Source organism: Schistocerca cancellata, chromosome 2, assembly GCF_023864275.1.
Source record: "Schistocerca cancellata isolate TAMUIC-IGC-003103 chromosome 2, iqSchCanc2.1, whole genome shotgun sequence".
NCBI lineage: Eukaryota > Metazoa > Arthropoda > Insecta > Orthoptera > Acrididae > Schistocerca > Schistocerca cancellata.
This window is the reverse complement of record NC_064627.1, coordinates 800,047,387-800,071,817: the sequence shown is the minus strand read 5'-3', so window position 1 is coordinate 800,071,817 and position 24,431 is coordinate 800,047,387. Positions and strand designations below refer to the sequence as shown.

The window sequence follows — 24,431 nt, the reverse complement described above, 5'->3', positions numbered from 1 at the left end:
GTTAACAAGAACTTTCCTCCCCAAACCTAAATATTCTGGTAAACTATAGGAGTTGTTTATAAGTTTCCACATAATAACAGCCGAGCGAGTCTTCCCTCTCATAGTAATTTTCTTAACAGGTAATGACATTCTTATCTCTTTTGCAAGCACTCTTAATGATAATAATAACAAGGATGATGGTGATAAAAATGTATTCACTACACTAAGTTCACCCACCTTTCCACCTTTTGTATGCCTCAGACATTTTGCTTATGTTAATTTTGTAAACATCTTCATGTATCACAATTCTTTTTGGATAATCTTCTCCAACAACACAACCAGCTTGTTTCTGCACAGAGAGTGGTGCTTTCCATGGTTCATATATATATTCTGGAGGGTATTTACGCAAAACTGGGACATATTTCCTGCAAGATAAAGATTTACTTAAAAATTCTTATTCAGTGACAGCCTCCAGTAATACAGCACTTAATTTGCATAAATTACTGATAAATTATACACTTTGTAGGATGTCAAGCCAACGAAACTTTACCTCAGTAACTGTCAGGTACTATAAGAAAAATACACATAAAAATATGGCACAGAAAATGTCTAAATGGTGACCATAAATATTTTATTTAATATTTAAAAAAACAATGTAAATCTAGGTAGGAATATCAACAATATAGGAAAAGACAGATTGCAACTTACTGTAAAGAAGACATGTCAAGTTGCAAATAGGCACAATTAAAAGAAACTCGCATAAAGCTTTTGGCCACAGTTTTCGTCAGTAATAGAGAGACACACACACCATTCACACACACGCAGCAAGCACACCTTACGCGCACACGAACGCCAACTCCAGCATTTTGGCCTGAGATGCTGGAGTTGGGAGTCGTGTGTGCGGGAGGTGTGCCCGAAAGGTTTATATGAGTGTCTTTTAATTATGCTTGTCTGCAACTTGATGTGTCTACTTCACATTAAGTAGTAATCTGTCTTTTCCTACATTATTTAATATTTAAAATCTTACATGGTCTGTAGTTTCGAATCAAACATTCACGTATTTTTCAACATTCAGTATTATCATTTGTTGGTTAAAGAGCACATAATTACAGTTTTAATAAACTAGTTTCAATATTCACTACTGTGACAGTTTTTTTTCTGTTGTAACAATTTATATTTCACACTGTTTCCTCTTACATAAGGAAAATTATACAAAAAGCAGTATGTCATACTCAAGTAATACAAATCAGGTATTTACAAGCTGCATGAACAATGGCAAATTGGACAGTGCCAAGACGAAATGGCTAAGATTAAACTTCTGGATTCATAAGGCATCATTATTAAAAACTAGATATTATAAAATATATATGCATAAACATGTAAGGGATAGCAGAGAAGACAAGCAGCTTATATATTTTGTTTGAGAGACTTTTGGTTTTTTCTGATAGAAAAATTATGTTCAGTATGAAACTACAACTAAAGCATGATAAATTACCAAATGGGAACAATATATGAATCCCCACACAAAAAATACATTTTCCCTCTGTTGCTTCAACCAATTTTCAAACATTACATTCAAGCCTGTGCTCATTTTCACTGCTAATGCAAAAACCCTAACTTTTGGACATCCTGGCCTACATACTACACTCCTGGAAATGGAAAAAAGAACACATTGACACCGGTGTGTCAGACCCACCATACTTGCTCCGGACACTGCGAGAGGGCTGTACAAGCAATGATCACACGCACGGCACAGCGGACACACCAGGAACCGCGGTGTTGGCCGTCGAATGGCGCTAGCTGCGCAGCATTTGTGCACCGCCGCCGTCAGTGTCAGCCAGTTTGCCGTGGCATACGGAGCTCCATCGCAGTCTTTAACACTGGTAGCATGCCGCGACAGCGTGGACGTGAACCGTACGTGCAGTTGACGGACTTTGAGCGAGGGCGTATAGTGGGCATGCGGGAGGCCGGGTGGACGTACCGCCGAATTGCTCAACACGTGGGGCGTGAGGTCTCCACAGTACATCGATGTTGTCGCCAGTGGTCGGCGGAAGGTGCACGTGCCCGTCGACCTGGGACCGGACCGCAGCGACGCACGGATGCACGCCAAGACCGTAGGATCCTACGCAGTGCCGTAGTGGACCGCACCGCCACTTCCCAGCAAATTAGGGACACTGTAGCTCCTGGGGTATCGGCGAGGACCATTCGCAACCGTCTCCATGAAGCTGGGCTACGGTCCCGCACACCGTTAGGCCGTCTTCCGCTCACGCCCCAACATCGTGCAGCCCGCCTCCAGTGGTGTCGCGACAGGCGTGAATGGAGGGACGAATGGAGACGTGTCGTCTTCAGCGATGAGAGTCGCTTCTGCCTTGGTGCCAATGATGGTCGTATGCGTGTTTGGCGCCGTGCAGGTGAGCGCCACAATCAGGACTGCATACGACCGAGGCATACAGGGCCAACACCCGGCATCATGGTGTGGGGAGCGATCTCCTACACTCGCCGTACACCACTGGTGATCGTCGAGGGGACACTGAATAGTGCACGGTACATCCAAACCGTCATCGAACCCATCGTTCTACCGTTCCTAGACCGGCAAGGGAACTTGCTGTTCCAACAGGACAATGCACGTCCGCATGTATCCCGTGCCACCCAACGTGCTCTAGAAGGTGTAAGTCAACTACCCTGGCCAGCGAGGTCTCCGGATCTGTCCCCCACTGAGCATGTTTGGGACTGGATGAAGCGTCGTCTCACGCGGTCTGCACGTCCAGCACGAACGCTGGTCCAACTGAGGTGCCAGGTGGAAATGGCATGGCAAGCCGTTCCACAGGTGTACATCCAGCATCTCTACGATCGTCTCCATGGGAGAACAGCAGCCTGCATTGCTGCGAAAGGTGGATATACACTGTACTAGTGCCGACATTGTGCATGCTCTGTTGCCTGTGTCTATGTGCCTGTGGTTCTGTCAGTGTGATCATGTGATGTATCTGACCCCAGGAATGTGTCAATAAAGTTTCCCCTTCCTGGGACACTGAATTCACGGTGTTCTTATTTCAATTTCCAGGAGTGTAATTGCACATGCCATTTCTTTCTATTTTCCTAATACTAGTCACAATCCTATTAACCCGTCATGAGAAAGAATTTACTTTGTAATGAATACCATGTAGAGTAAAATAAGCCCCATCCTCTTCCAAGCTTTAGGTGCCTTTTTTTAATGTCGTGAAATGATGAACAGTATCCTAAAATCATTCCTGCTTCTCTAGAATGTGTATTATGTTGCCATCGTAACTTATGTAATATCATTGTGCATTGTCTGCCCCTGGTAGCTGAGTGGTCAATGCAACGGAATGTCATACCTAACGGCCTGGGTTCGATTCCCGGCTGGGTTGGAGATTTTCTCCACTCAGGGACTGGGTGTTGTGTTGTCCTTATCATCATCATTTCATCCCCATCAACACACAAGTCAACGAAGTGGCGTCAACTCGAAAGACTTGCACCAGGCGAATGGTCTACCTGACGGGAGGCCCTAGCCACACAGCATTTCCATTTCCATTGTGCATTCATATGGCCCTACTGTTCTCAATTCCTTATTACTTTAAGCAATGATTCTTCCCACTCTTGAAAAGAAATGGAATGGGGAGAAACCCTAATACACAATACAATGAGAAGTATTGTCTACCATGCACTTCACATTGATTTGCCAACTATGAAAATAGATGAAATATAAAAGTGGTTAATATATCCGATGTTCCTTCCAACATTAGTTCTGTCATTAGCATATTTAATTGCCTCTGCCCATACTTAATCTCCTCACACTTCTCCAGATATCTTGTTACACATCCCATTCTGCCTTTTTAAGGTTACTTTAACTTGTTTACACTCCTTTTTTGTTACAAATTCCCCTATTTTCTTAGCAGCCTACCCCTACCTCACTTTATTATCCCTCTACTATCTGATGTGCCAATAAAGAATGCAAATTTATGAAACCGAGCAAGAATCTCACAAAATCTGCTTTGAATAATGAGGAGGGTTATCTTTATAAAACAAACAGATTCTTAATTTTGTACCAATAAATATTAGGAAACAACCATACACGAAAATTTTTAAAAGTCAAATAATTTTAATGGATTGTTAGTAGGAAACATTAGCCTGCAACACATCCAAAAAGTCTATGCATTTTTCTGAATCAACATTATTCTTATATCAATTCAGTGTTTAGATAATATTATTGGAAAGCTGAACTGATATTTGTTTTAATTCACTAGCAGTATCAATATTTTTTTATCAATTACATTCTTCAATTATGTATTCTGTAATTTTGGTCAGGAATTTTGTAGTTTACTGCAAAATTTATGCTCAAAATTAAAGCAAAGAGTAAATGTTACAATACTTAACAATGGAAATCCAGGCTGGAATAGTGAGAATATTATGAGAAGGATGGATTCCTACTCACCATATAGCGGAAGTGCTGAATTACAGGTTGGCACAACAAAAAAGACTGTCAAACAAGTAAGCTTTTGGCCAAAAGACCTCCTTCCAAATTAGGCAATACACACACACACACACACACACACACACACAAATGCAACTCACACACACATGACCACTGTGTCTGCTCTGAAGTAAAACAAGTAACTCTTGTATCTCAATGTTTGGAGTTACTTTTGCTTTCCTTCACTCCTCTGCATATATTCTTCCCTTTATTGTTCCCAGCTCTGTATCCAGGTTAAAGAGATTTGTTTTTAATTCTGAAAACCGGATATTCAACTCTTTTCATTTCTATGTTTGTCTGACCTGCTCAGGAACAGTATTATTGACAGATATTAACTAGATGCACTAATATGATTTTAAATTTTTGCCACTTGTATCTAACCCTTCATCTGACATATGAAATGCTTCAGACATCCACTGAGATTTATACAATAAAAATTAATTTATAGTTTTCATGTTTCTGTTGGCACTGCCCAAGTTGCTCCAGTACCTTCACAGGTATTAAGCAAAACTTTCCCCAGCCCTCACAGTAATCTCTCAAATCATTTCATTGTAACTTGGCTTTACATTTATTATGATGCAATTCAATAAATTAAAATAAAAGTTACTTTATGTATTCTCCAAGTTTGTCAGTTTTCTTGCCAAATGCGACAGGGCTATAAACCCTGAAGAACTGATGAAAAAATGCAGAAGCTGATAACCACATCCAGTTACCAGCATTTAGTGCCCAGTCAGCATCCAAAAGTAATTCTTCAAACACCTTAAAACATATACGAGACAATGTTAATGAAAACATTAAAACATAACCATGTTAATTGGACACCCTGTTCTAACCTGGTAATATAATAATAATAATTTTATGACAATTCATTTAAGAACACATCATAAATGCTTTGCATTAAGAAATTTTAACCATGTAAAAAAAATAAACATGTAAAACATACCTTCTGTCCATCTTCCCATGAAATCCAAAGGTCTCCGCGTGTTAGGAAACATGCTACAGCATGACGACTTAGGTGATGAATCCACCCTTCAGTGCGTAACTGAATCATTATTGCATCAATGAATGGGTATCCTGTTCTACCCTAGTGAATATAATAATATTTTTAATGACAAGTAATTTAAGAATGAAATAATTAATGCTTTACAATATGCAGCATTTAAAACTGGTGTTCATAAATTATTATTCCAATTACAGGTGCAAACCTCTGCCCATGCTGCAAGATGTTCTTCATTTTTATTCCATGGTACTTGACAACATATAGGATTTCCAACCATTTTATCAAAATTTGGAGTCTCTGCAGCCACAACATAGTAAAATTCTCGCCATAAAAGTTGTCCCAACAGTGACACAGGAGGTTTCGTGTGTGGACATGTGCCAATAACCTAGTAACAGTGCTAGTATTCACATAATTATTTACATGTAATTTTATTAAAATGATTCTATGAGCAATTTCTCTTACCTCTTTTAACTTGTAATAAAATGTCCGTGCAGAAAGGCAACCAAATTTCAAATATGGGCTAAGAACGGTTGTGCTGGGTTCCAAGCTATTGGGAGAGGTGTTTGGCTTTTCAAACTTGCGTACCCACTCCTAAATAATGAAAAATGAAACTATAGTTTATATATTAAAAAAATAGAGATTTTGCTTGCTGTAACATTCAAGTCAGTTAATTTGTAGGATCTCTGTCAAAACGGATTTTGGTTCAAGGAGCTATCTCTACAACATAAAGCAGCAATACAGCTTACAGTTACGGTCAAATTCAGGAATAATGCCAGACATAACACATGAATATTAGATGATTTTATAACAAAAAACTTGTGCTGTTTGAGAGTCTCCTAATGTAATAATTGCTTGAAACATACTCCAGACCAGTGCTGATGGTATTGTCTAAACTACACTATGTTCCTAATTGTGCCCGTCAGTTTGTGCCACATCTAACCTGGATCCGCACAATGATCTCCACCTGCCACTGTTTGAGTTTGTGTATTGTGGGCTCTGACTACGGACTTCTGCTGTACCACTTAAACCAACTTCGTCACAACCATCCCTTTCAGCAGCCACCTGCTTCTCCGCCCCCAGTGGACCATTCAGTCCCATGGCAACTCAAATATCTCCACATCTCCCATCAAGCCTTATCCTGTCTCAGCATTTTACACAAATGCACTTCAGAGTAAGCACCACCTGTGTCTTCTCCCTCAGAGGTCGCTGCCAGGGGTAGCAGTGAGGGTTGCGCACTGTGAGTGATATAGTAAGCTACTGGCTACTCTGTATTATAGTATTAGCTATAATGTTATTCTGGTGGACTCTATTTGTAATAGTCAAACTACTATTTCACATGATTATTGTTGACTTGATTAAATGTTCTTGAAAATGTACTTAAGATATGTTCAAGTTAACATAATAAAGTAGCATACCTTATTTTTCATCTTTAAATTGAGTCGATCAAGAGCAGCAGATTCTCCACCAGGAAAAATTGTTGGTTTTAATAGTTTCTCATTCACTCCAAGCTCAATAAGGGTTGGCACACAATGATTATGATCATCAATCTTCACAGAATTTAAAGTTATTCTCTCAGACAATTTAGATGGCGAGTTCACTGGTTTCTCAGGTGGCCCAATGATGTCAACCAATGACAGCAACTTCTGATATGTTAGAGGTGGTTTCCCCATATTTTTCTGTACAATACTGCAGAAAAGGAATAAAAAACACTGATATTTACAACAACAAAACTGGAACAGAAGAAATAAAAGGATGGTCATTTCTCTCTAGTAATGACTAACACATAAATCAACTATATATTTTCTTAACTCATTGTTACCTGGCATTTGTTGTGAATTAATTATCTACCTAAATCTAAATTATTGTCATGAGAAACATTGCTTCTGGATTTTTTTCCTGAAAACTAGAGCAAACATTGCTGAACAATTGGATTATGGGTGGATTTTCCTCAGCAAAATAAAGATTCTGAAATCTAGTTATTCAGAACATTTAAACTGAAGGGAGTGGTACTGTAGACATTCCTGTAATAATAAAAAAAAATTAACTGAGCTGCACCCAACATTGCCAAAAAGACATTTAGAAATAGAATCTTTGGATGCAGCTAGACCCTGTCCACAACGGAAATGGGGTATAAAATATATTGTTGCTTTGTATTACATTCTTTCCCTCCCCCCCCCCCCCCAAATACATCAAACTTCATGTTGTGCAGTTGGTGACTGCAAGTGTCATCATTAGAAGAATCACAAAAGACTATATCTTGTGGGAAGAGAGCTAGAAATATTAACTGATAATGCATCATATTTTGTAAGTAACGACAGAAAGGAATCATTAACACTAACAAAACAAAACACGTCTCAATTCCACCTACAGGGAAGCCCGATAGAGAAATATTTAAAGAATTCAATAGATTCACCTGCACCTACACCTCTCAAAAACATACAAAATGGATCAAGTATGTTAAGCCATTCCAACAAATCATCAACAATCTTCTCCATACCTCTACTGGCTTTACACCAATTGAATTAATGTTTGGAAAGAAGATTGGTAGATGACTGGGAAATACTACTGCCTAAAATTCCTAGAAAAGAAATTCCACTTGAGGATAAAATGCGCCAGGTGTTGGTCAATCTTGAGAAAAAGGCAAAGCAAAGAAAGAGATCATATGATAAGAAATCAGGACGCACTGTTCAGTTCCATGCAGGTCAACAGGTACTCCTAAGAAAATACCAAAAATCCACAAAGAATGGGAATTAAACCACAAATGGCAGCTTTGTATACAGGGCCATTTGTCATATCTAAAATCTTACATCCAGGTGCTTATAGGTTGCTCTATGACTCTACGTGAATGGTGGAAAGGACAAAGGACTCTAGCCACATAAGGATTTGTGGGAATTTGTGCACTAGGCAAAGTTAGCATAGGTTAAAAAACCAAGAAGTCATATACATATACACATAATGACATAGTTCATTTGAACCTGTACATCGCAATTTTATGCTTAGTATTAAGGAAAGATATTCATATACTTATTTCATGTTTGTTAGTTGAATAGAACGTAAGTTTTAGTTATTTAAGATTTCAATTAAATGTCCATGAGCCATAGAAAGCTCTGAAAACACTTCCATCGCCAAACCCAAATAATCTTTGCACTCTCTAAACACACTGTAGTAATAAGCCTGAGACACAAAACACATGAGGTAATGAAGAGAGGGAGAGACTAAGCACACACAGTGGGGCTAGCTTAAATGTCAACAGCTGCTATGCATGCGCACAGCACAGCATAATCCAACACACTGCATAGCCGACAGACTGAAGCAGCTTAGCAAATGAACATCAACCCCATTGTACTTCAGAAATTTTACAATATAAGTTAACTACTATAGAACTGAATAGTCTACACTACAAACCTGAAACTAAAAGGAGAGAATAATTGATCTAAGGAATATTTACAGTGGACAAAATAAAAAATCTATCTACGAAAAAATATCTACACAGTGTATTACTACGTACAGTATTTAAACATTAACAAGTTACTACATACAAGCTACACTAAACACTATAGGATTATATCTACGTACAATGAAGGATGTAAGTTTTGAATAAGCTACAAAATATAATGAGATTGTGCCCCGCATATGACAACACTTGTATTAACACTTGCAATTCAGCATTGCAGCATATTCTCCAGCCTTCTTCCTCCATTATCGGACCATAGATTTTGTGTAGTATTTTCCACTCAAACATTTTTAGTGCATTTTTGTCATGTTCTGTCAAAATCCATACCTCTGACCCATATGTGATAACTGGTCGACTAAGGAGTTTTATATTAGCAGTTTTGTTTTCTTGTAACAAACTGATTTCTGAAAAGTTGCATGTTTGCAAAGTAAGCTCTGTTTCCTGCTTGTATTCTTTCCCTTATAGCCTTTCCAATCTGTTATTTGTTATTAGAGCTCCCAATTAGCTGAAAGAGGGCATTCATTTGAAGCATTTCCCATTGATGTTTAGGGGTTCTTCTGGCCTCAGATTGTGACATTATCATATATTTTGTTTTGTTTTCATTTACTATGAGGCCAATTTTTAAGGCTTCTGTTCCCACTGTCCAGTATATTTCTTGTAGTGTATTGATATTTCTTCCAACTATAGCAATGTCACCAGTGTATGCACATATCTGGCAAGTTTTCATAAATATGGTGCCTCTTTTGTTGATTTTATTTACTACACTATGCAGAGCTGTATTGAACAGGACAGTGGAGAGACTATCGCCTTGCTTCACGCCTTTATTAAAGTGTTAATACAAAGTACTAATAAAATTTGTGAAAATGCGATGGACAGAACATGTAGAGAGAATGGTAGATGATAGAATTCCAAAGAAAATGATAAAAGTTGTGATCCATTCAGCAAGGTGAAAAGGGAGACCTAGAAGAAGAAGGATTGATGACGCAATAGTAGATCTCACTAGTAAGGGGCACCAGGGGTGGAAAAGAGCAGCAAACAACCAAGAGATGTGGACGAAGATCATTGAAGAAGCCAAGGCTCACCAAGGCCTGTAGCGTTACCGAAGAAGAGATGACAACACTTTTATTTTCAGATGCAAAAGGTAAATCGAAATGACAGCTACACTATAAACATTTGCACTCTTGTAACATGAGTTGACTGATGAATACAGCTGTGTACAGATGGAAAATGAATATGTGTATATTGAAAAAGTGATGCATTAGTAGCCATCGAGCAACTACATGCCTAGTTTTAAGTTACTATTAAGTTTCCTTTCAGCGAATGTTGCATGAACGTGTCCTGGGATAAATGAGGAACACAATCGTTTCGCGTTAGGTACCACAGCAAAAGGGTTGCACCATAATACACACATCAAAAAAAGTTTTTCATTACCCCAGTTCCCAGAACTCCTGAAGATAGATGTTGGCTGTCAATATTCTATCACAGACACAGTTCCTTTGCCTGTTCAGAGAAGCCACTAAACCCGCCCAAAGATGTAAACAACCAAGTATGAGCAACACCTACTAGATGGAGGGAGTCCGTCAGCCAATCACTTCCAGTCATTCCACCAGGAATGAGATACACGGCTCGTGTTGTGTGTAGTTCAACCATGCCTAGACAGTCAATACCGTGGTTTGATCACATCCGCATTATCACTTTGTGCATGGAAGGGCTCTCAACAAGGGAAGTGTCCAGGTGTCTCGGAGTGAACCAAAGCAATGTTGTTCAGACATGGAGGAGATACAGAGAGACAGGAACTGTTGATGACATGCCTTGCTCAGGCCACCCAAGGGCTACTACTGCAGTGGATGACCACTACCTATGGATTATGTCTCGGAGGAACCCTGACAGCATCGCCACCATGTTGAATAATGCTTTTCGTGCAGCCACAGGATGTCATGTTACAACTCAAACTGTGCATAATAGTCTGCATGATCAACTTCACTCCCAACATCCATGGCAAGGTTCATCTTTGCAACCATGACACCATGCAATGCAGTACAGATGGGCCCAACAACATGCCAAATGGACCACTCAGGATTGGCATCACGTTCTCTTCACCAATGAGTGTCACATATGCCTTGAACCAGACAATCGTCGGAGATGTGTTTGGAGGCAACCCGGTCAGGCTGAATGCCTTAGACATACTGTCCAGTGAGTGCAGCAAGGTGGAGGTTCCCTGCTGTTTTGGGGTGGCATTATGTGGGGCTGACGTAGGCCGCTGGTGGTCATGGAAGGCTCCATAACAGCCGTATGATATGTGAATGCCATCCTCCAACCAATAGTGCAACCATATCAACAGCATATTGGCGAGGCATTTGTCTTCATGGACGACAATTCGTGTCCCCATCGTGCACACCTTGTGAATGACTTCCTTCAGGATAATGACATCACTCGACTAGAGTGGCCAGCATGTTCTCCAGACATGAACCCTATCGAATATGCCTGGGATAGATTGAAAAGGGCTGTTTATGGACGACGTAACCCACCAACCAATCTGAGGGATCTATGCTGAATCGCTGTTGATGAGTGGAACAATCTGGACCGACAGTGCCTTGATGAACTTGTGGATAGTATGTCACAATGAATACAGGCATGCATCAATGCAACAGGATGTGCTACTGGGTACTCATGTACAGCAATCTGGACCACCGCCTCCCTGAAGGTCTCACTGGCAACAACCAACGTGTGGTTTTCATGAGCAATAAAAAGTGCAGAAATGATGTTTACATTGATCTCTCTTCCAATTTTCTGTACAAGTTCCAGAACTCTCGGAATCGAGATGATGCTAAACTTTTTTTGGTGTGTGTATAAATAATTATAAGTATAAAAATATGTGTGTGAATGTATGTGTATGGAAAATATACAGTGTCAGACATTATAAAAGTTAAATTGAAGTCTCATACTATCAATCCACAAGGGGTCAAACCACGTACTATAAGGTGCTGATAAGAGTATCACGCATGTGTGTTTATGGTGCATCTGCACATAATCACAAGCAACCCAAACATTGCCTTACAGCTATTCACTAACACAATCTTCGCAGCGATACATTTATACACATCATGTAGTGAAAAAGATATAAGTCACAAACACTGAACAACGATCAGTGCAGGCATTTTCAAACAGTTGTGCTGATGAGTAGTATAATATGGTACTGTATTGTCAGAATTACCAATAAGTAGGAAACACTAAATAAGTGAGTTAACACAAAAACGATTGTATGTTAACAAAGAATGTACTCACAAGGGAACCTCCCCATCACACCCCCCTCAGATTCAGTTATAAGTTGGCACAGTGGATAGGCCTTGAAAAACTGAACACAGATCAATCGAGAAAACAGGAAGAAGTTGTGTGGAACTACGAAAAAATAAGCAAAATATACAAACTGAGTAGTTCATGCTGAAGATAGGCAACATCAAGGATAGTCTGAGTTCAGGAGCGCAGTAGTCTCGTGGTTAGCGTGAGCAGCTGCGGAAGGAGAGGTCCTTGGTTCAAGTCTTCCCTTGAGTTATAAGTTTAATTTTTTATTTTCAGACAATTATCAAAGTTCAGGCACTCACAAATAATCAATTTCGCTCTCCAAAATTCCAGGACATGTTCAGATTTGTTTGACATATGAAGGATTTGACAGTCTACACACGGAAAAATTTGAAAACGTTAAAAACATATATTTTGACAGAGCACAGGGAAAACTGTGCGACTGTGAAACTGTTGCATTCATTTGTTGCAGTTTATGTGACAAACTCTTATGTTTTCATCATTTTTTTGGGAGTGATTATCACATCCACAAGGAAACCTAAATTGGGCAAGGTAGAAGAATCTTTTTACCCATTCGCCAAGTGTACAAGTTAGGTGGGTCGAAAACATATTCCTGTCATGTGACGCTCATGCCGTCACCAGTGTTGTACAGAATATATCAGACATGTTTTCCTGTGAAGGAATCGGTTGACCTATGACCTTGCGATCAAATGTTTTCGGTTCCCATTGGAGAGGCACGTCCTTTCGTCTACTAATCGCACGGTTTTGTGGTGCGGTCGCAAAACACAGACACTAAACTTATTACAGTGAAAAGAGACGTCAATGAACGAATGGACCGATCATAACTGCGAAAATAAAGAAATTAAACTTTTCACTCGAGAGAGACTCGAACCAAGGACCTCCCATCCCACAGCTGCTCACGCTAACTACGGGACCATGGCACTCCTGATCTCCTTGTGTCTTTGTGTTGCCTATGTTGCACATAGACTGCTCAGTTTGTATATTTTGCTTATTTTTTTCATAGTTCCACACAACTTCTTCCTGTTTTCTAGGTTGATCCATGTTCAGTTTTTCAAGGCCTATCCACTGTGCCAACTTATAACTAAATCTGGGGGGGGGGGGGGTGCGATGGGGAGGTTCCCTTGTCAGTAGTTCTCTTATAGATATACGAAGGACTGTCGTAACAGAGTAAAATGAATGCTTCTTCCTTTCTATATAACCATTCCTGTAGACTAGTAGACACCTAGTAGACTTAAAGAGGCATGGGTAAGTGTAGCTATGTTGGCTTACTGTGATTTATATGCCATGAAATTTTCTTCTCTTCAGTATCTGGAATGACAGATGCTCGTTTTTTTTTTTTTTTTTTTTTTTGTGGTTTTTAGGGCGCACAACTACAATGGTCATTAGCGCCCAGACAGATGCTCGTGTCAATCGGATGCGTGAATGGGGGTTTATGCTCGTGTCAATAGGATGCATGAATGGAGGTTTATGCTCATCATGCGAAACTTATGTAAACATGTTGTCCTGTTAATATTGACAGATGAAACTTAAATTGGGATGACAAATGTCTTATGTAAAGCAAAACTATGTGAATATGAAACTTTAAAATACCAACTGCTTGTAATGAACATATAAAATAAAAGGTATCAACCTTGAGCAAAAAGTTGTAAAACGTTATAAAATTCTAATGTAGTGCTGAAAAGGCCCATGGGATCAAGAGGGTATAAAGGAATGAGTATAGTAGTAGTGGTGCCCTTACAGAAAGAAATGTAACTAACACACACACATAGATGTAAATACCTAGTTTAATACAATAATGAGGTATTATAAAATTAATTTCTATGTATTACATTGTAAGACCAGGGCTATGTTGAAAGATGGCATCTCAAAAAAGGACTGTGAAGTTATACGAACACTTAACAAATGCAACAAACTAGCGGACCTGTGTGTCAAAGTGAAAAACAAGTGTGAGTGGTTACCAAAAGCAAAACATTTCAACATTCGGTAGAGGGTTCAGAATAACATAGAAAGCACTGTAAACTTACCTTGACCTCAATCAAGTGTCAATGCGGTGCTAAAGGCACAAGATGGGTTTGATCACTGAAATATGTGAATTACGATGGTGAACCACTGCCCTGGGCCATAAATGATGAGCCTACTCATTGCAGCATTGATAATCCAAGAACTGTTTGTCCACGACAAGTTGACGATTGGTGCAGTGGCTGTCAGGCTGCCCCCACATTATGGCTGCCAATGGGGGAAGAGCGGGGAGGGGAAGCCAGTTTCGGCTGCTTGCAGCAGTACTGGCACCACTATCCATGTTTCATACTTAACACGAAATCGGAGACGGCACTCACAGAAATACTGCGTGCTTAAAAGACACTCGTAATTTGTTGACATATTCATGCTCAAGAGTTTTATCTACAACTTATGTATTATTTATTTATCACAAATAATGAAAAATGAAAGTAGATGAACATATAACTTACAACACTATGAATCAAAAGTCAAAAACATGATTTATGAAACTGTTTGCGCACTGCATCTGTTAAATACAGCACAGCAGTAATGTTTACAAAGTGTGATTAACTGTGCCTGAAAGAAATTGTCAAAATGATGTTCACTATAGGTCACTGTCATCTGTATTTGACTCAAGATCATCTTTGTCATAGCTTGAGGGCACGGTATTAATCAATGGCCATTTCCTTTATTCCATCCCATGTCCAATACTCTTGCTCCACTTGTTCCACCTTCCTGCAGTAACCTTGCCAGTCCTGTGCAGTAACTGAATGGAAAGCTGCATTAACAATATTCTGCAGTCATTCCTTCGACATGTCACCAGTGAACCGTTCCTTGAAATTGTCTTTTATTTTGGCCCATGTCAATTCTATTAGATCGCAGTTGTAGTGCAGTAAACGGAATATTTTGTGGCCTCTGCTATCAGTGATTTTATCCACAATGTACACTTTCATTGCTAGTTTGTTTCCTTTAAAGACAACAGCTCAGTCTTCTTCATTGAACTGTTGCAGTTTATTTGCTTGTCTTGCAACCACTCTAACATGATAATCCTAAAACCATAATTGTTAGGCAGTCTGTCAAACTTCCTGCTGTGGTATGGCGCTTTATCCATACAATAATATGCATGTGTGGAATATAGGAACCATCGTACCTGCAAACACCCCCCCTCCCCCTGGCCCCCACCACCGATGTTCAGCAATTTCGGTTGGTAACTTCAAGAAATTCGCAAGTTAGTGAAAACAATTTCTTGCATTAAAATTTTTGCCAAACTAAAACTGTATGCCAGACTGGGTTCCCATGTTTGAGTTCCAGCCTGGCACACAATTTAATTTGTCAAGACGTTTCAGATAAACACACACTTTGCTCTAGAGTGAAAATTCATTCAAGTTTCTTGCATCTTGCTGCAAGTACTTGCCGAATTTGTCATTTTGTGGCAGTTTTTCTTAAACTTACAGACGTTGTGTGTGTTCAGTACTGATATGAAAAAGTCAGTGTCGAAAACGAGAATGGCACAAAGACAGATGGGTCAAAACAAACTTACCATTGGAACCACCAATCAAGGAAGCGCAAAATGAGTTTACCAATCAATTTGTTTCATCAGAAGGGAAAGTAGAATGGCAGTATAGATGTCTTTAAATTTTAGCCGATTTTTTAAAATGTTACTGTAATCCTAAATGCATCACATTTATAATAAAAGCAGTAAATACTGCTCGCAAAAATCAAAGAGTAATTAAAACTATTGGTGAGATATGGCGCCACATTTTTGTCTCCTGTTATTGAATATCTGATTATACAGCAGACAAGATGTTTGAAATTTGCATGTGACATCCTCGAAGTTTTTAATCTAAGTAGAGTTGTCTGGTTTTACTTAATTGAATAGTGTTTCTTGGTAACATCAATATACACTACTCTAACATTTTTTCTATTTTTTTATTTTTGTTTTTCGTCAATTTTTATTCATTAATAACAATGCAACAACAGCGAAGACTGCTCTGGTTTTAAAGAACAACAACACTTCTGCAGCAAGTACTTGCAGAAATTTCCTGAAATAAACTTGCCCCAGTTACTTGAATGAATAACGTGAGTAAGATTTTGTTCTAATGTAAACATCTCACCAAGTGCTTACAAAAGTTACTTGTTAGTAAACACAAGCCTTTCATAATACATCGCATCTAGGGCAGCTCGATGTTGGCAGTACTCGGAGATAAATTAATATCTTTTAAATGGTGTTGATTTTCTCTGCTTCCAGCAGCAAAAGCACAATCGTCAAATTATCGTGGCCGAACAGTATACATGCGCCACAGTGCACTACTTTGAAACAACATGATAAACACTTCCCCAGCAAACTTTGTGGTAAAAACTGAAATGATATCACAAACTCAGACAGCCTGATATCACAAACTCAGACAGCCTATCTGTAGCTGCAGGACCAATGAACACACAAAGTGCGCATGGTGTACACCCTGTGACATGCATGTGCTTAACCCTGCCGGTAGAAGGCAACAGTTATACTCCAATAAGTGAAGCAAAAACTTTGACTTTCAAATTGTTATAAATTATCTGTAAGCATTAATGTACATATTATAACACTGACATGTCCTTGGAAAAGAAGAAATTAAAATTTTAGCCACCACTTAAGTTCTTTCATACCCATTCAGGGCAAAAATCATAATTTAAAGTGTTTAAAGATAAAAAAAAAATTGAAGATGTTGTATTGCACCACCACTGTATACTGTCGTCCAGTGATAATGGACAATGTCAGTACACAGTAGGGGGCAGTTGTGTAGGTACCTATAAGGTTTATCTACGTAGACAAATGAGGCATATTAATTCATACAGGCACTAGTTGAATGCACCAAAGATATATTAATTCATAGTATGACACATTAATATAATCTGAGAGGGTGGAGGAAAAATTAAAAACGATGCAACTTCAGATTTTTTACAGTACCTCTCTTGTTTTAATGCTTGTTATATAACTCTTCTGTTCTTGTCTGCCGTGTTGTATAGACGTATTTTTGTTTCTATGTGTCTAACAACTAAGAAGTGGATAGTGTAATATTGTGCCCTGCCCACAATGTAATTTCCTAAATTTCCTATCAATATATCAAGAGTTAAAGATATAATTTAACCACTGAGTCAATGAACTGCGCTCCACGTCAGCGAGTATGTATGCCCAGGTTAATGAGAGCGGCGTCGCATCATCATCTGTATTTTGTTCTATATAAGAATGCGAGATCGGCTTTTCTTTCTCTTCTTTAGTCACGCGCCTTTCCAACAGCATTTTACACTATCAGACTCTTATTTTCTTCCATTTTGTCCAAATGAACTGAAATTGTATTCCTGTTAGGAATTTGTTTAATTGTGCCATTATTATTGCCAATTGTGATTACTGATATGACTTTACTATGAATACTTTTTTCTTTCGCTCCACAGTCGGGCTAAGATTATTGTAATTTCTATGGATTTCGCTGGAATACGGCAAAAATTCTTTGTTATGTCCAAAACTGTGAGATTATTGCATGAGATGTCAGATGTCTGTATAAAAAGCTTCTTTCGTTAAATAATAATTGTTTAATTTAGCATTTCTGTTTTCATTTCATAGTAACGATCAACAATCCCGAATTTATAAATGTTACAGATTTTGCTTTACTACATTTTTTCTTACGTTGCCAATGCGATACCCATGAAATTAAATTAAACTATTCTGAATTTTCTTGCAAGGCAAGAAGACAGCTAGTAATTTCCCTGAGATTATAGAAACCCAAATTAAATGTTTTTCAGCACATCAGGAGTCTACCAACCTTCACTTCAAACAATAAAAAAGGTAAAAAAGAGTAGATTTAACTAAGGAGTGAAGTGATTTATTTTACATAGTCGATAATATCATGTGCATTTTCGGACAAAAAATAATTTTCATTATAGAAACTAAGAAAGTGGTGTGTGTGTGTATGTGTGTGTGTGTGTGTGTGTGTGTGTGAAATATTTAGGTTCATTTTATTTTTCATTTAGTAGATTTCCTTTTAATTATTTATTTATTTATTTATTTATTATCAGTTATTATTATTATTATTATTATTATAGCTCATGAAAGAAAAGTATTTTATTTCTACAAGCTTCAAGTACACCTGTTCCCTCGATGTGCATCATGAGCCAATGCAACAAATCTTCGGATGCACAGAAATAATCCTCAAGAAGATGACCACCGCATCATCATCAGCATTGTTGTACTACGAGAGAAAAGTGGTAATTATCATTCATAGGAAGAGAACATTCAAGACTAATTATTTTGAGTTCATGTAGCAGAAGATTGAAAGCAGTACCTATTGTCATGTCCTGCATGGTGTTTGTATAAAGAAAGAAAAAACTTTCCCAATCAACAAGCACTGCTTAGTATGATACTTTCATCATACCCTGTCCCTTGCCAAATAAATTATATTTTTATACAGAGAGAGGTGCAGTGGGAGGCACTGTGTTTACAAGCTCCCACAGTCAAGGAGGTCCTGGCTATTGCTCAGCTGTTCAAAGTGTCCAAGCTGCAACCAAACAGTTTCAGGATATGACGGACATAGTGGTGATGCACTCGGTTCCACAGTACATGTGTTGTTCACCAACACAGTCATCATTTTTTACTCATTCACACTATTCAAAATTGGACTGTGGCTCTTCTCAATGCAGTTTCCCCTTGTATCTTCATTCGTTTCCAAACACACTCCTGTAGTCACTGTCTGCACCGGCAAGTATGATGCACAGCTTGCTGTAAACGTGGTCATATGGCAGCTGTCTGTCGTCGCTCCCCAACTGGCCTGTCCATAGACTTGGAGTTTATTGAGATTTATAGTGTCACGCTGGTGCACAGCCGAGATCTCAGTGTTACCAGCAAAATCTACCGTATTTACTCGAATCTAAGCCACACTTTTTTTCCGGTTTTTGTAATCCAAAAAACCACCTGCGGCTTAGAATCGACTGCAAAGCACGCTGAAGTTCTGAAAAATGTTGATAGGTGCCGCCACAACTAACTTCTGCCGTCGAATATATGTAGCGCTACACAGGCATCCTTTGTAGACACAAAGATAAATACTGGCGCCAAAACCTCTGCGTCAATAAATAAAATTTAAAAAAAAAAAAATTGGAAGACGAGCTTTTTTTCTCCGCCCGAGTTTCGACCACTGCATTTTCATACATTATCCAACGAAGTAAATACAAATTCCGTATTTTTCATCTTCGAATTTCAATGTACTACGAAAATCCGACTGGTAATACTGGGATTTTTGTCAATACGGCCAACTCTACGTTCTGAATTTTTTCCTACCTGTGAGAAGAGATGGTTGCTAATAGGAACCTGATGAAATGTGAATCACATGCAGTATTCTCTTCACCATAAGAATAATACGAATATAAACATTTTGCCATGTATTCTTTCGTGTTTGCTTCTATCTCATTTAAATCCTGTCTGCCAAATAAACTACGAAACTAGAGTGAGACAACAGCAAACGCGGCAGAATATACATATCGTGTCATGTTTATATTCGTATTACTCTTATGCCTAATAGTGATATAGTCAGAAATGAAGCACGGCAACTGACTAGATTTTTAAATCTAAGATGACTAATTTCTGTGCAGAATTTGATGTACTAAAGAAGCGGCCGCAAAGATTTTCAAACGGAGAAAAATTTTCGCCAAACTCTCGTTCAAAACATGTTCTATCATACGCAGTCTATTATTTGGTTCTTGTTGATCATTATCAAAGAAAGCAGCAGTGTAAGTAACAACAAATAGCAGTCTCTTGCCATTGTTTCACTAATGAGACGATTCCTCTCTTTTTTTTAATTGTAGGCGGCGGTAGCGCGCACAAAAGCAAGCCATGCCGCGAGCAGCGACAGGCCGTAAACACGCACTATCAGAATGCGACAAACAAAGCATGACACAGTATAGTAATGCGTTTTCAGCTTGGAGTGACTGACGTAAACACCTATAACATAGAAAACGGCACTTATCAGATCAAAGCAAAATAAGCAATCGATTCAAACCAGACGAAGCACGTGAAAAAGGAAGGTATCCGTATAAATACGGACGGAGCGCCTGACGCATAGCAATGGCTACCTGGTAAAGCTTAACTGCTAAGCTTTCGACTCAAACCAAACTACTGTAGCTGTATCGTCATTCATTCAACCTAAATTGTGTCTCATATTACAATGGACCAACTTTGTTTCGATTTGGAGGTGCGGCCTAAAACTTCTCTCTCCCCTTGAATTTCGAGTCTCAAATTTCAGGTGCGGCTTAGATTTGGGATAATTTTTTTTCCTTTATTTCGAGTCTCATTTTTCAGGTGCGGCTTAGATTCGAGTGCGGCTTACATTCGAGTAAATACGGTATATCATACTGCAAACTCAGCAATACCCATTTCATTTTCAGGTCAATACCAGGGCTTCAGTGTCTCTCATGAATCTGGAAGCACTTGGGATGCCCTTCTCTTTTCTGCACTAATCATTGATTGATCAGTGACAGTGATCAACCCTTTCCTGTTAAAAGCCATTTCAGAATCAATGTTGAGTACCAGCATGACACAAGGCCAGTCACATTTTTTGCTGTATACAGTGTGACACTGAAAAGATTTTTGGTCTCAATGCGGGACCTTTGGTTTCCAGATTTGAGATGCTTTGCATAGAACTTGCAAGCTGGTACTCATTTCAAGAGGATGATTCTATGGGCATGAAACTTTTATGGAAGACATGGAGAATGATAAATCAGCTATGAGCACATGAGACACAAGTATATATTAGAGTGGTCTGTTTCTTCAGTTCAGTGTGGTCTTGAAGATCTATGGGAGCAAGTGAGAGTGCCACTGATGTAGCTTAGTATTGGGATGAAAAAGTGTAAAATGTTGATGACCTTCTGGCATGGAAATAAAGACAGAAAGATGAAGTTTTAGCAGTCTTGATATTGCTGACTTTGCACTATAGTGATGCCTTGAGGCATTAATGGCAAATGTGGTTTCACGAGGCATGGTCTTTACAATGAAAGATTTTGAAGAGGAAATTGGTAGAGCTGATTAAGCAGAATATAGTGATTTGAGCTTGGAACATCCATGGCGAAATTCCTATCATTACACATGGGGCAGCCAGTCTTTTATAGGAAAAGATGAGTGTCACAAAAACTTCAGTATCACAACATCCTGCATCAACACATCCATCAGTATTTTTTTAAGCATCAAGCAGTCATTCCCTAATTGAGGTAAGAACAGATCTATCATTAAACATGGGGAGTGATCAAGTACATAAAACACCAATAAATTACTAAGCACTCCTAGAGAGATATTTCTGTATGCGCCAAGAAAATGGCCAGACAGAAATATTAATGAATAGTTAGAAATTTTTATGGCATAAGATGCCCTCACAGAAAAAAACGTGAATATTGTCCTGGCGTTCACCTCTGCCAGCACACCAGTCGGCACCAGGAAACATTGTATAGGAGGTGCTAAACTAGGCACGCTTATGACAAGAGAAGACCAATACACACCCCCAGGCTACGCGCTGATAACACCCCCTGGGCAAGATGCATATAGACCACCACCACCGAACAAGCTGGCTTCATCTCTCATCTCTCAACCTCAGTACATTGCATCAGGACTCAGTTCGCATCGCATCTCAATACTTTTCACTGTGCTCTAGTCTTCCACAGTGATAGTTGTTGCCTCGCACCTTGGCTGCCTGTGGGGGAATGTTAGTCATTGTATAAAGTTGTGATATGGACACGGACAACATTCATGAATTAGTACATGTCATTTGATTGCTGTTAACCACAGAACTTCAAGACTGGACACCATTGAAGTTAAGTACTCAATTGGTTTCTGTAATAAAGTGTATTTTAACAATGCACGCATTTTGTTTTGTAGTGAGAGGAAATTGGCCACCTACGTATCATACGACCCTCTCCTCATCCAGCTAGGAACCAAAAACATTACAAGAGCGCACAGTCACGACAAAAAAAAAACACTTAGCAAGGACAGCACCCCATGCACAGCAGGAATACAGATATTCAAAAGAGGGAAGAATCCTATATTACACATACAAAGTACTGACCAAAATTCCTGAGAATTTGAGTATTACACCCACACAATCAGCAGTACAGTCTTTCATAACTACACACCTCTATTTGTGTCTTTCAACTGCCAGTCTGCCTCATGGCATCTTTGTGAGTGCACTGGTGTGAATGTTGTCTGTGAATTTCGAAATGACTGACTTGAAGGAACAAAGGATATCTGTGAAGTTTTGTTTTTAACTCCACAAAACTTCAGCTGAAATGCGTCTCATCCTCAGGGAATCCTCTTGAACCAAGTAAGAACTGAGCGATTTAAGCAATTTATAGATGGCCAGAAGTCTGTGGAGGATGACAAACATTTGGGATGGCTGTCAACATGACAACTCCAGAAACAATCACGAAAGTGCATGAAATGGTTATGACCCTGAAATAAAACAGCAATCACTGCTGTAGATGGCATCATACTCACCACCGCCCAAAAAAGTATATTAAGTTTGCAGTATCATCAAGTCAATGCTAATGATCTTTTTGACATTCAAGGACTTTCTGTAAGGAACTTCTTTCATGTGGTCAGAAAGTCACAGGGAAGTTCTACTGCGATGTTTCAAAGAGACTGAGGGAAGATGTTAGGTGCAAACAGGTGAGAGATGCCAGAACAAAAACTGGTTGCTGAATCATGACAATGCACCTATTCACATGCCTCACTCATTGTGAGGGAATTCCTGACATCTGCTCACCATGCACCCTACTCATCTATTGTAGCCCTTTGTGATTTCTTCCTCATCCTGAAAAATGAACTGGAAGTTTTGACTACATAAAAAAAGATTCATGTGTAATCACAACTAATTTTGAACACGATTCAGTCAACAGACTTCCACCACTGCTTCCAACCATGGAGAAAGGCTGGAAGCGTTGAGTACAAGAGTAAGGGAACTACTTTGAAGATGATGGTATAAATTATCATAACAACATTGCCACTAAGGTATGACTTACCAGACTGGTCGTACATAAACAAAGAAATCAGACTTACTAATTTAAAGCTGAAAAACTTCTGCGCCAAGTTTGTGAATGTTAAGGTGATAGACATTAGTAACTCTGAAAGAAACTGTTTCACATACCATGGAATGCATCTCAACAAGCACGGTAAAAGGATGTTAGCAATGCTCTTGAAGAGATCTCTCTTGTCAACGAAAGTAAAAATAAGTCTGTTATTGTGCTGGGTGATCCTTCACATGGAAACCAACAGAGTGGACCAATTCCCATGGAATTTGGTCCACGAGGAACAAAATAACGAAATGCAACTTAGAATTAAAGACCCACTCAAGTGCCACATTCGATGACCAATTAAATGATTCTCTCTTTGATTTAAAACGTAATAATTTCATAATGCATCTTAACATAGGCATTCTATCAGTAGGAATGATGAACAAATTGTATGGACTAGAAGTATTTCTGAAGAACACAAGTTCTGTAAAAGTTATATGCTTAAATGAGCACTGGCTTAAAAGTGAAAATATAAACAAACTCACTTTCAGGTTACAATTTGGCAGTGAGTTTTTGTAGAAAAAACAGTTTTGGAGGATCGTGCATTCTAGTAGAAGACTCACTAAGCTTTGAAGTCAGGCAGACTTTAAATTGCTTGAACGAGGAACTATTATTTGAAAGCTGCTGCATTGAACTTCTGGAATACGGCACATTAATTATTAGTATATATCATATCCCTGACTATTCCACTACATGTGCATTTTTAGACAAACTTGACACATTGTTGTATAGATTGCAGGTAGAAAAGTTATGTAAAAAGGTCATAATTTGTGCTGACTTCAACATAAATGTAAGAGCTTATGACAAATTTGCCATTTATCTGAAGGACATGTTATCTACAAATGGCTTAACATTAAACTTTAGTGATTACACTTGAATAACAGCATTTTCTGCAACATGTATACATAATATAGTGAGCAGCATCAGCTATGGTGCTACAGAAAAGTCATCTTAGATTTAGGTATATCTGACTATTCAGCCCTTTTTATCTCATTGCCAAATTTAGATAAAACTGTAACAGTGAAACGAGTCAGGAACTTCAGCCAACACGATGTGAATACATTTGTCTCGAGACTAAATGAAACATCCTGGTCTTGCAGCAAGCA

The 24,431-nt window shown here is 38.8% G+C and overlaps 1 protein-coding gene across 1 annotated transcript in view; it reads right to left on the bottom strand.

Annotated features, from left to right (window-relative positions):
• LOC126162657 (cryptochrome-1) overlaps positions 1 to 24,431 on the bottom strand; it is a 78,859-nt gene that overhangs the window by 33,523 nt on the left and 20,905 nt on the right. Inside the window, exons 4-9 of the mRNA XM_049919297.1 lie at positions 6,884 to 7,154; positions 5,931 to 6,059; positions 5,674 to 5,853; positions 5,412 to 5,552; positions 5,076 to 5,227; positions 217 to 404 (exon numbers count right to left, since the gene is read on the bottom strand). Coding sequence (XP_049775254.1) covers positions 217 to 404; positions 5,076 to 5,227; positions 5,412 to 5,552; positions 5,674 to 5,853; positions 5,931 to 6,059; positions 6,884 to 7,154 — 1,061 coding nt within the window. The remainder of the gene's footprint in view (positions 1 to 216; positions 405 to 5,075; positions 5,228 to 5,411; positions 5,553 to 5,673; positions 5,854 to 5,930; positions 6,060 to 6,883; positions 7,155 to 24,431) is intronic.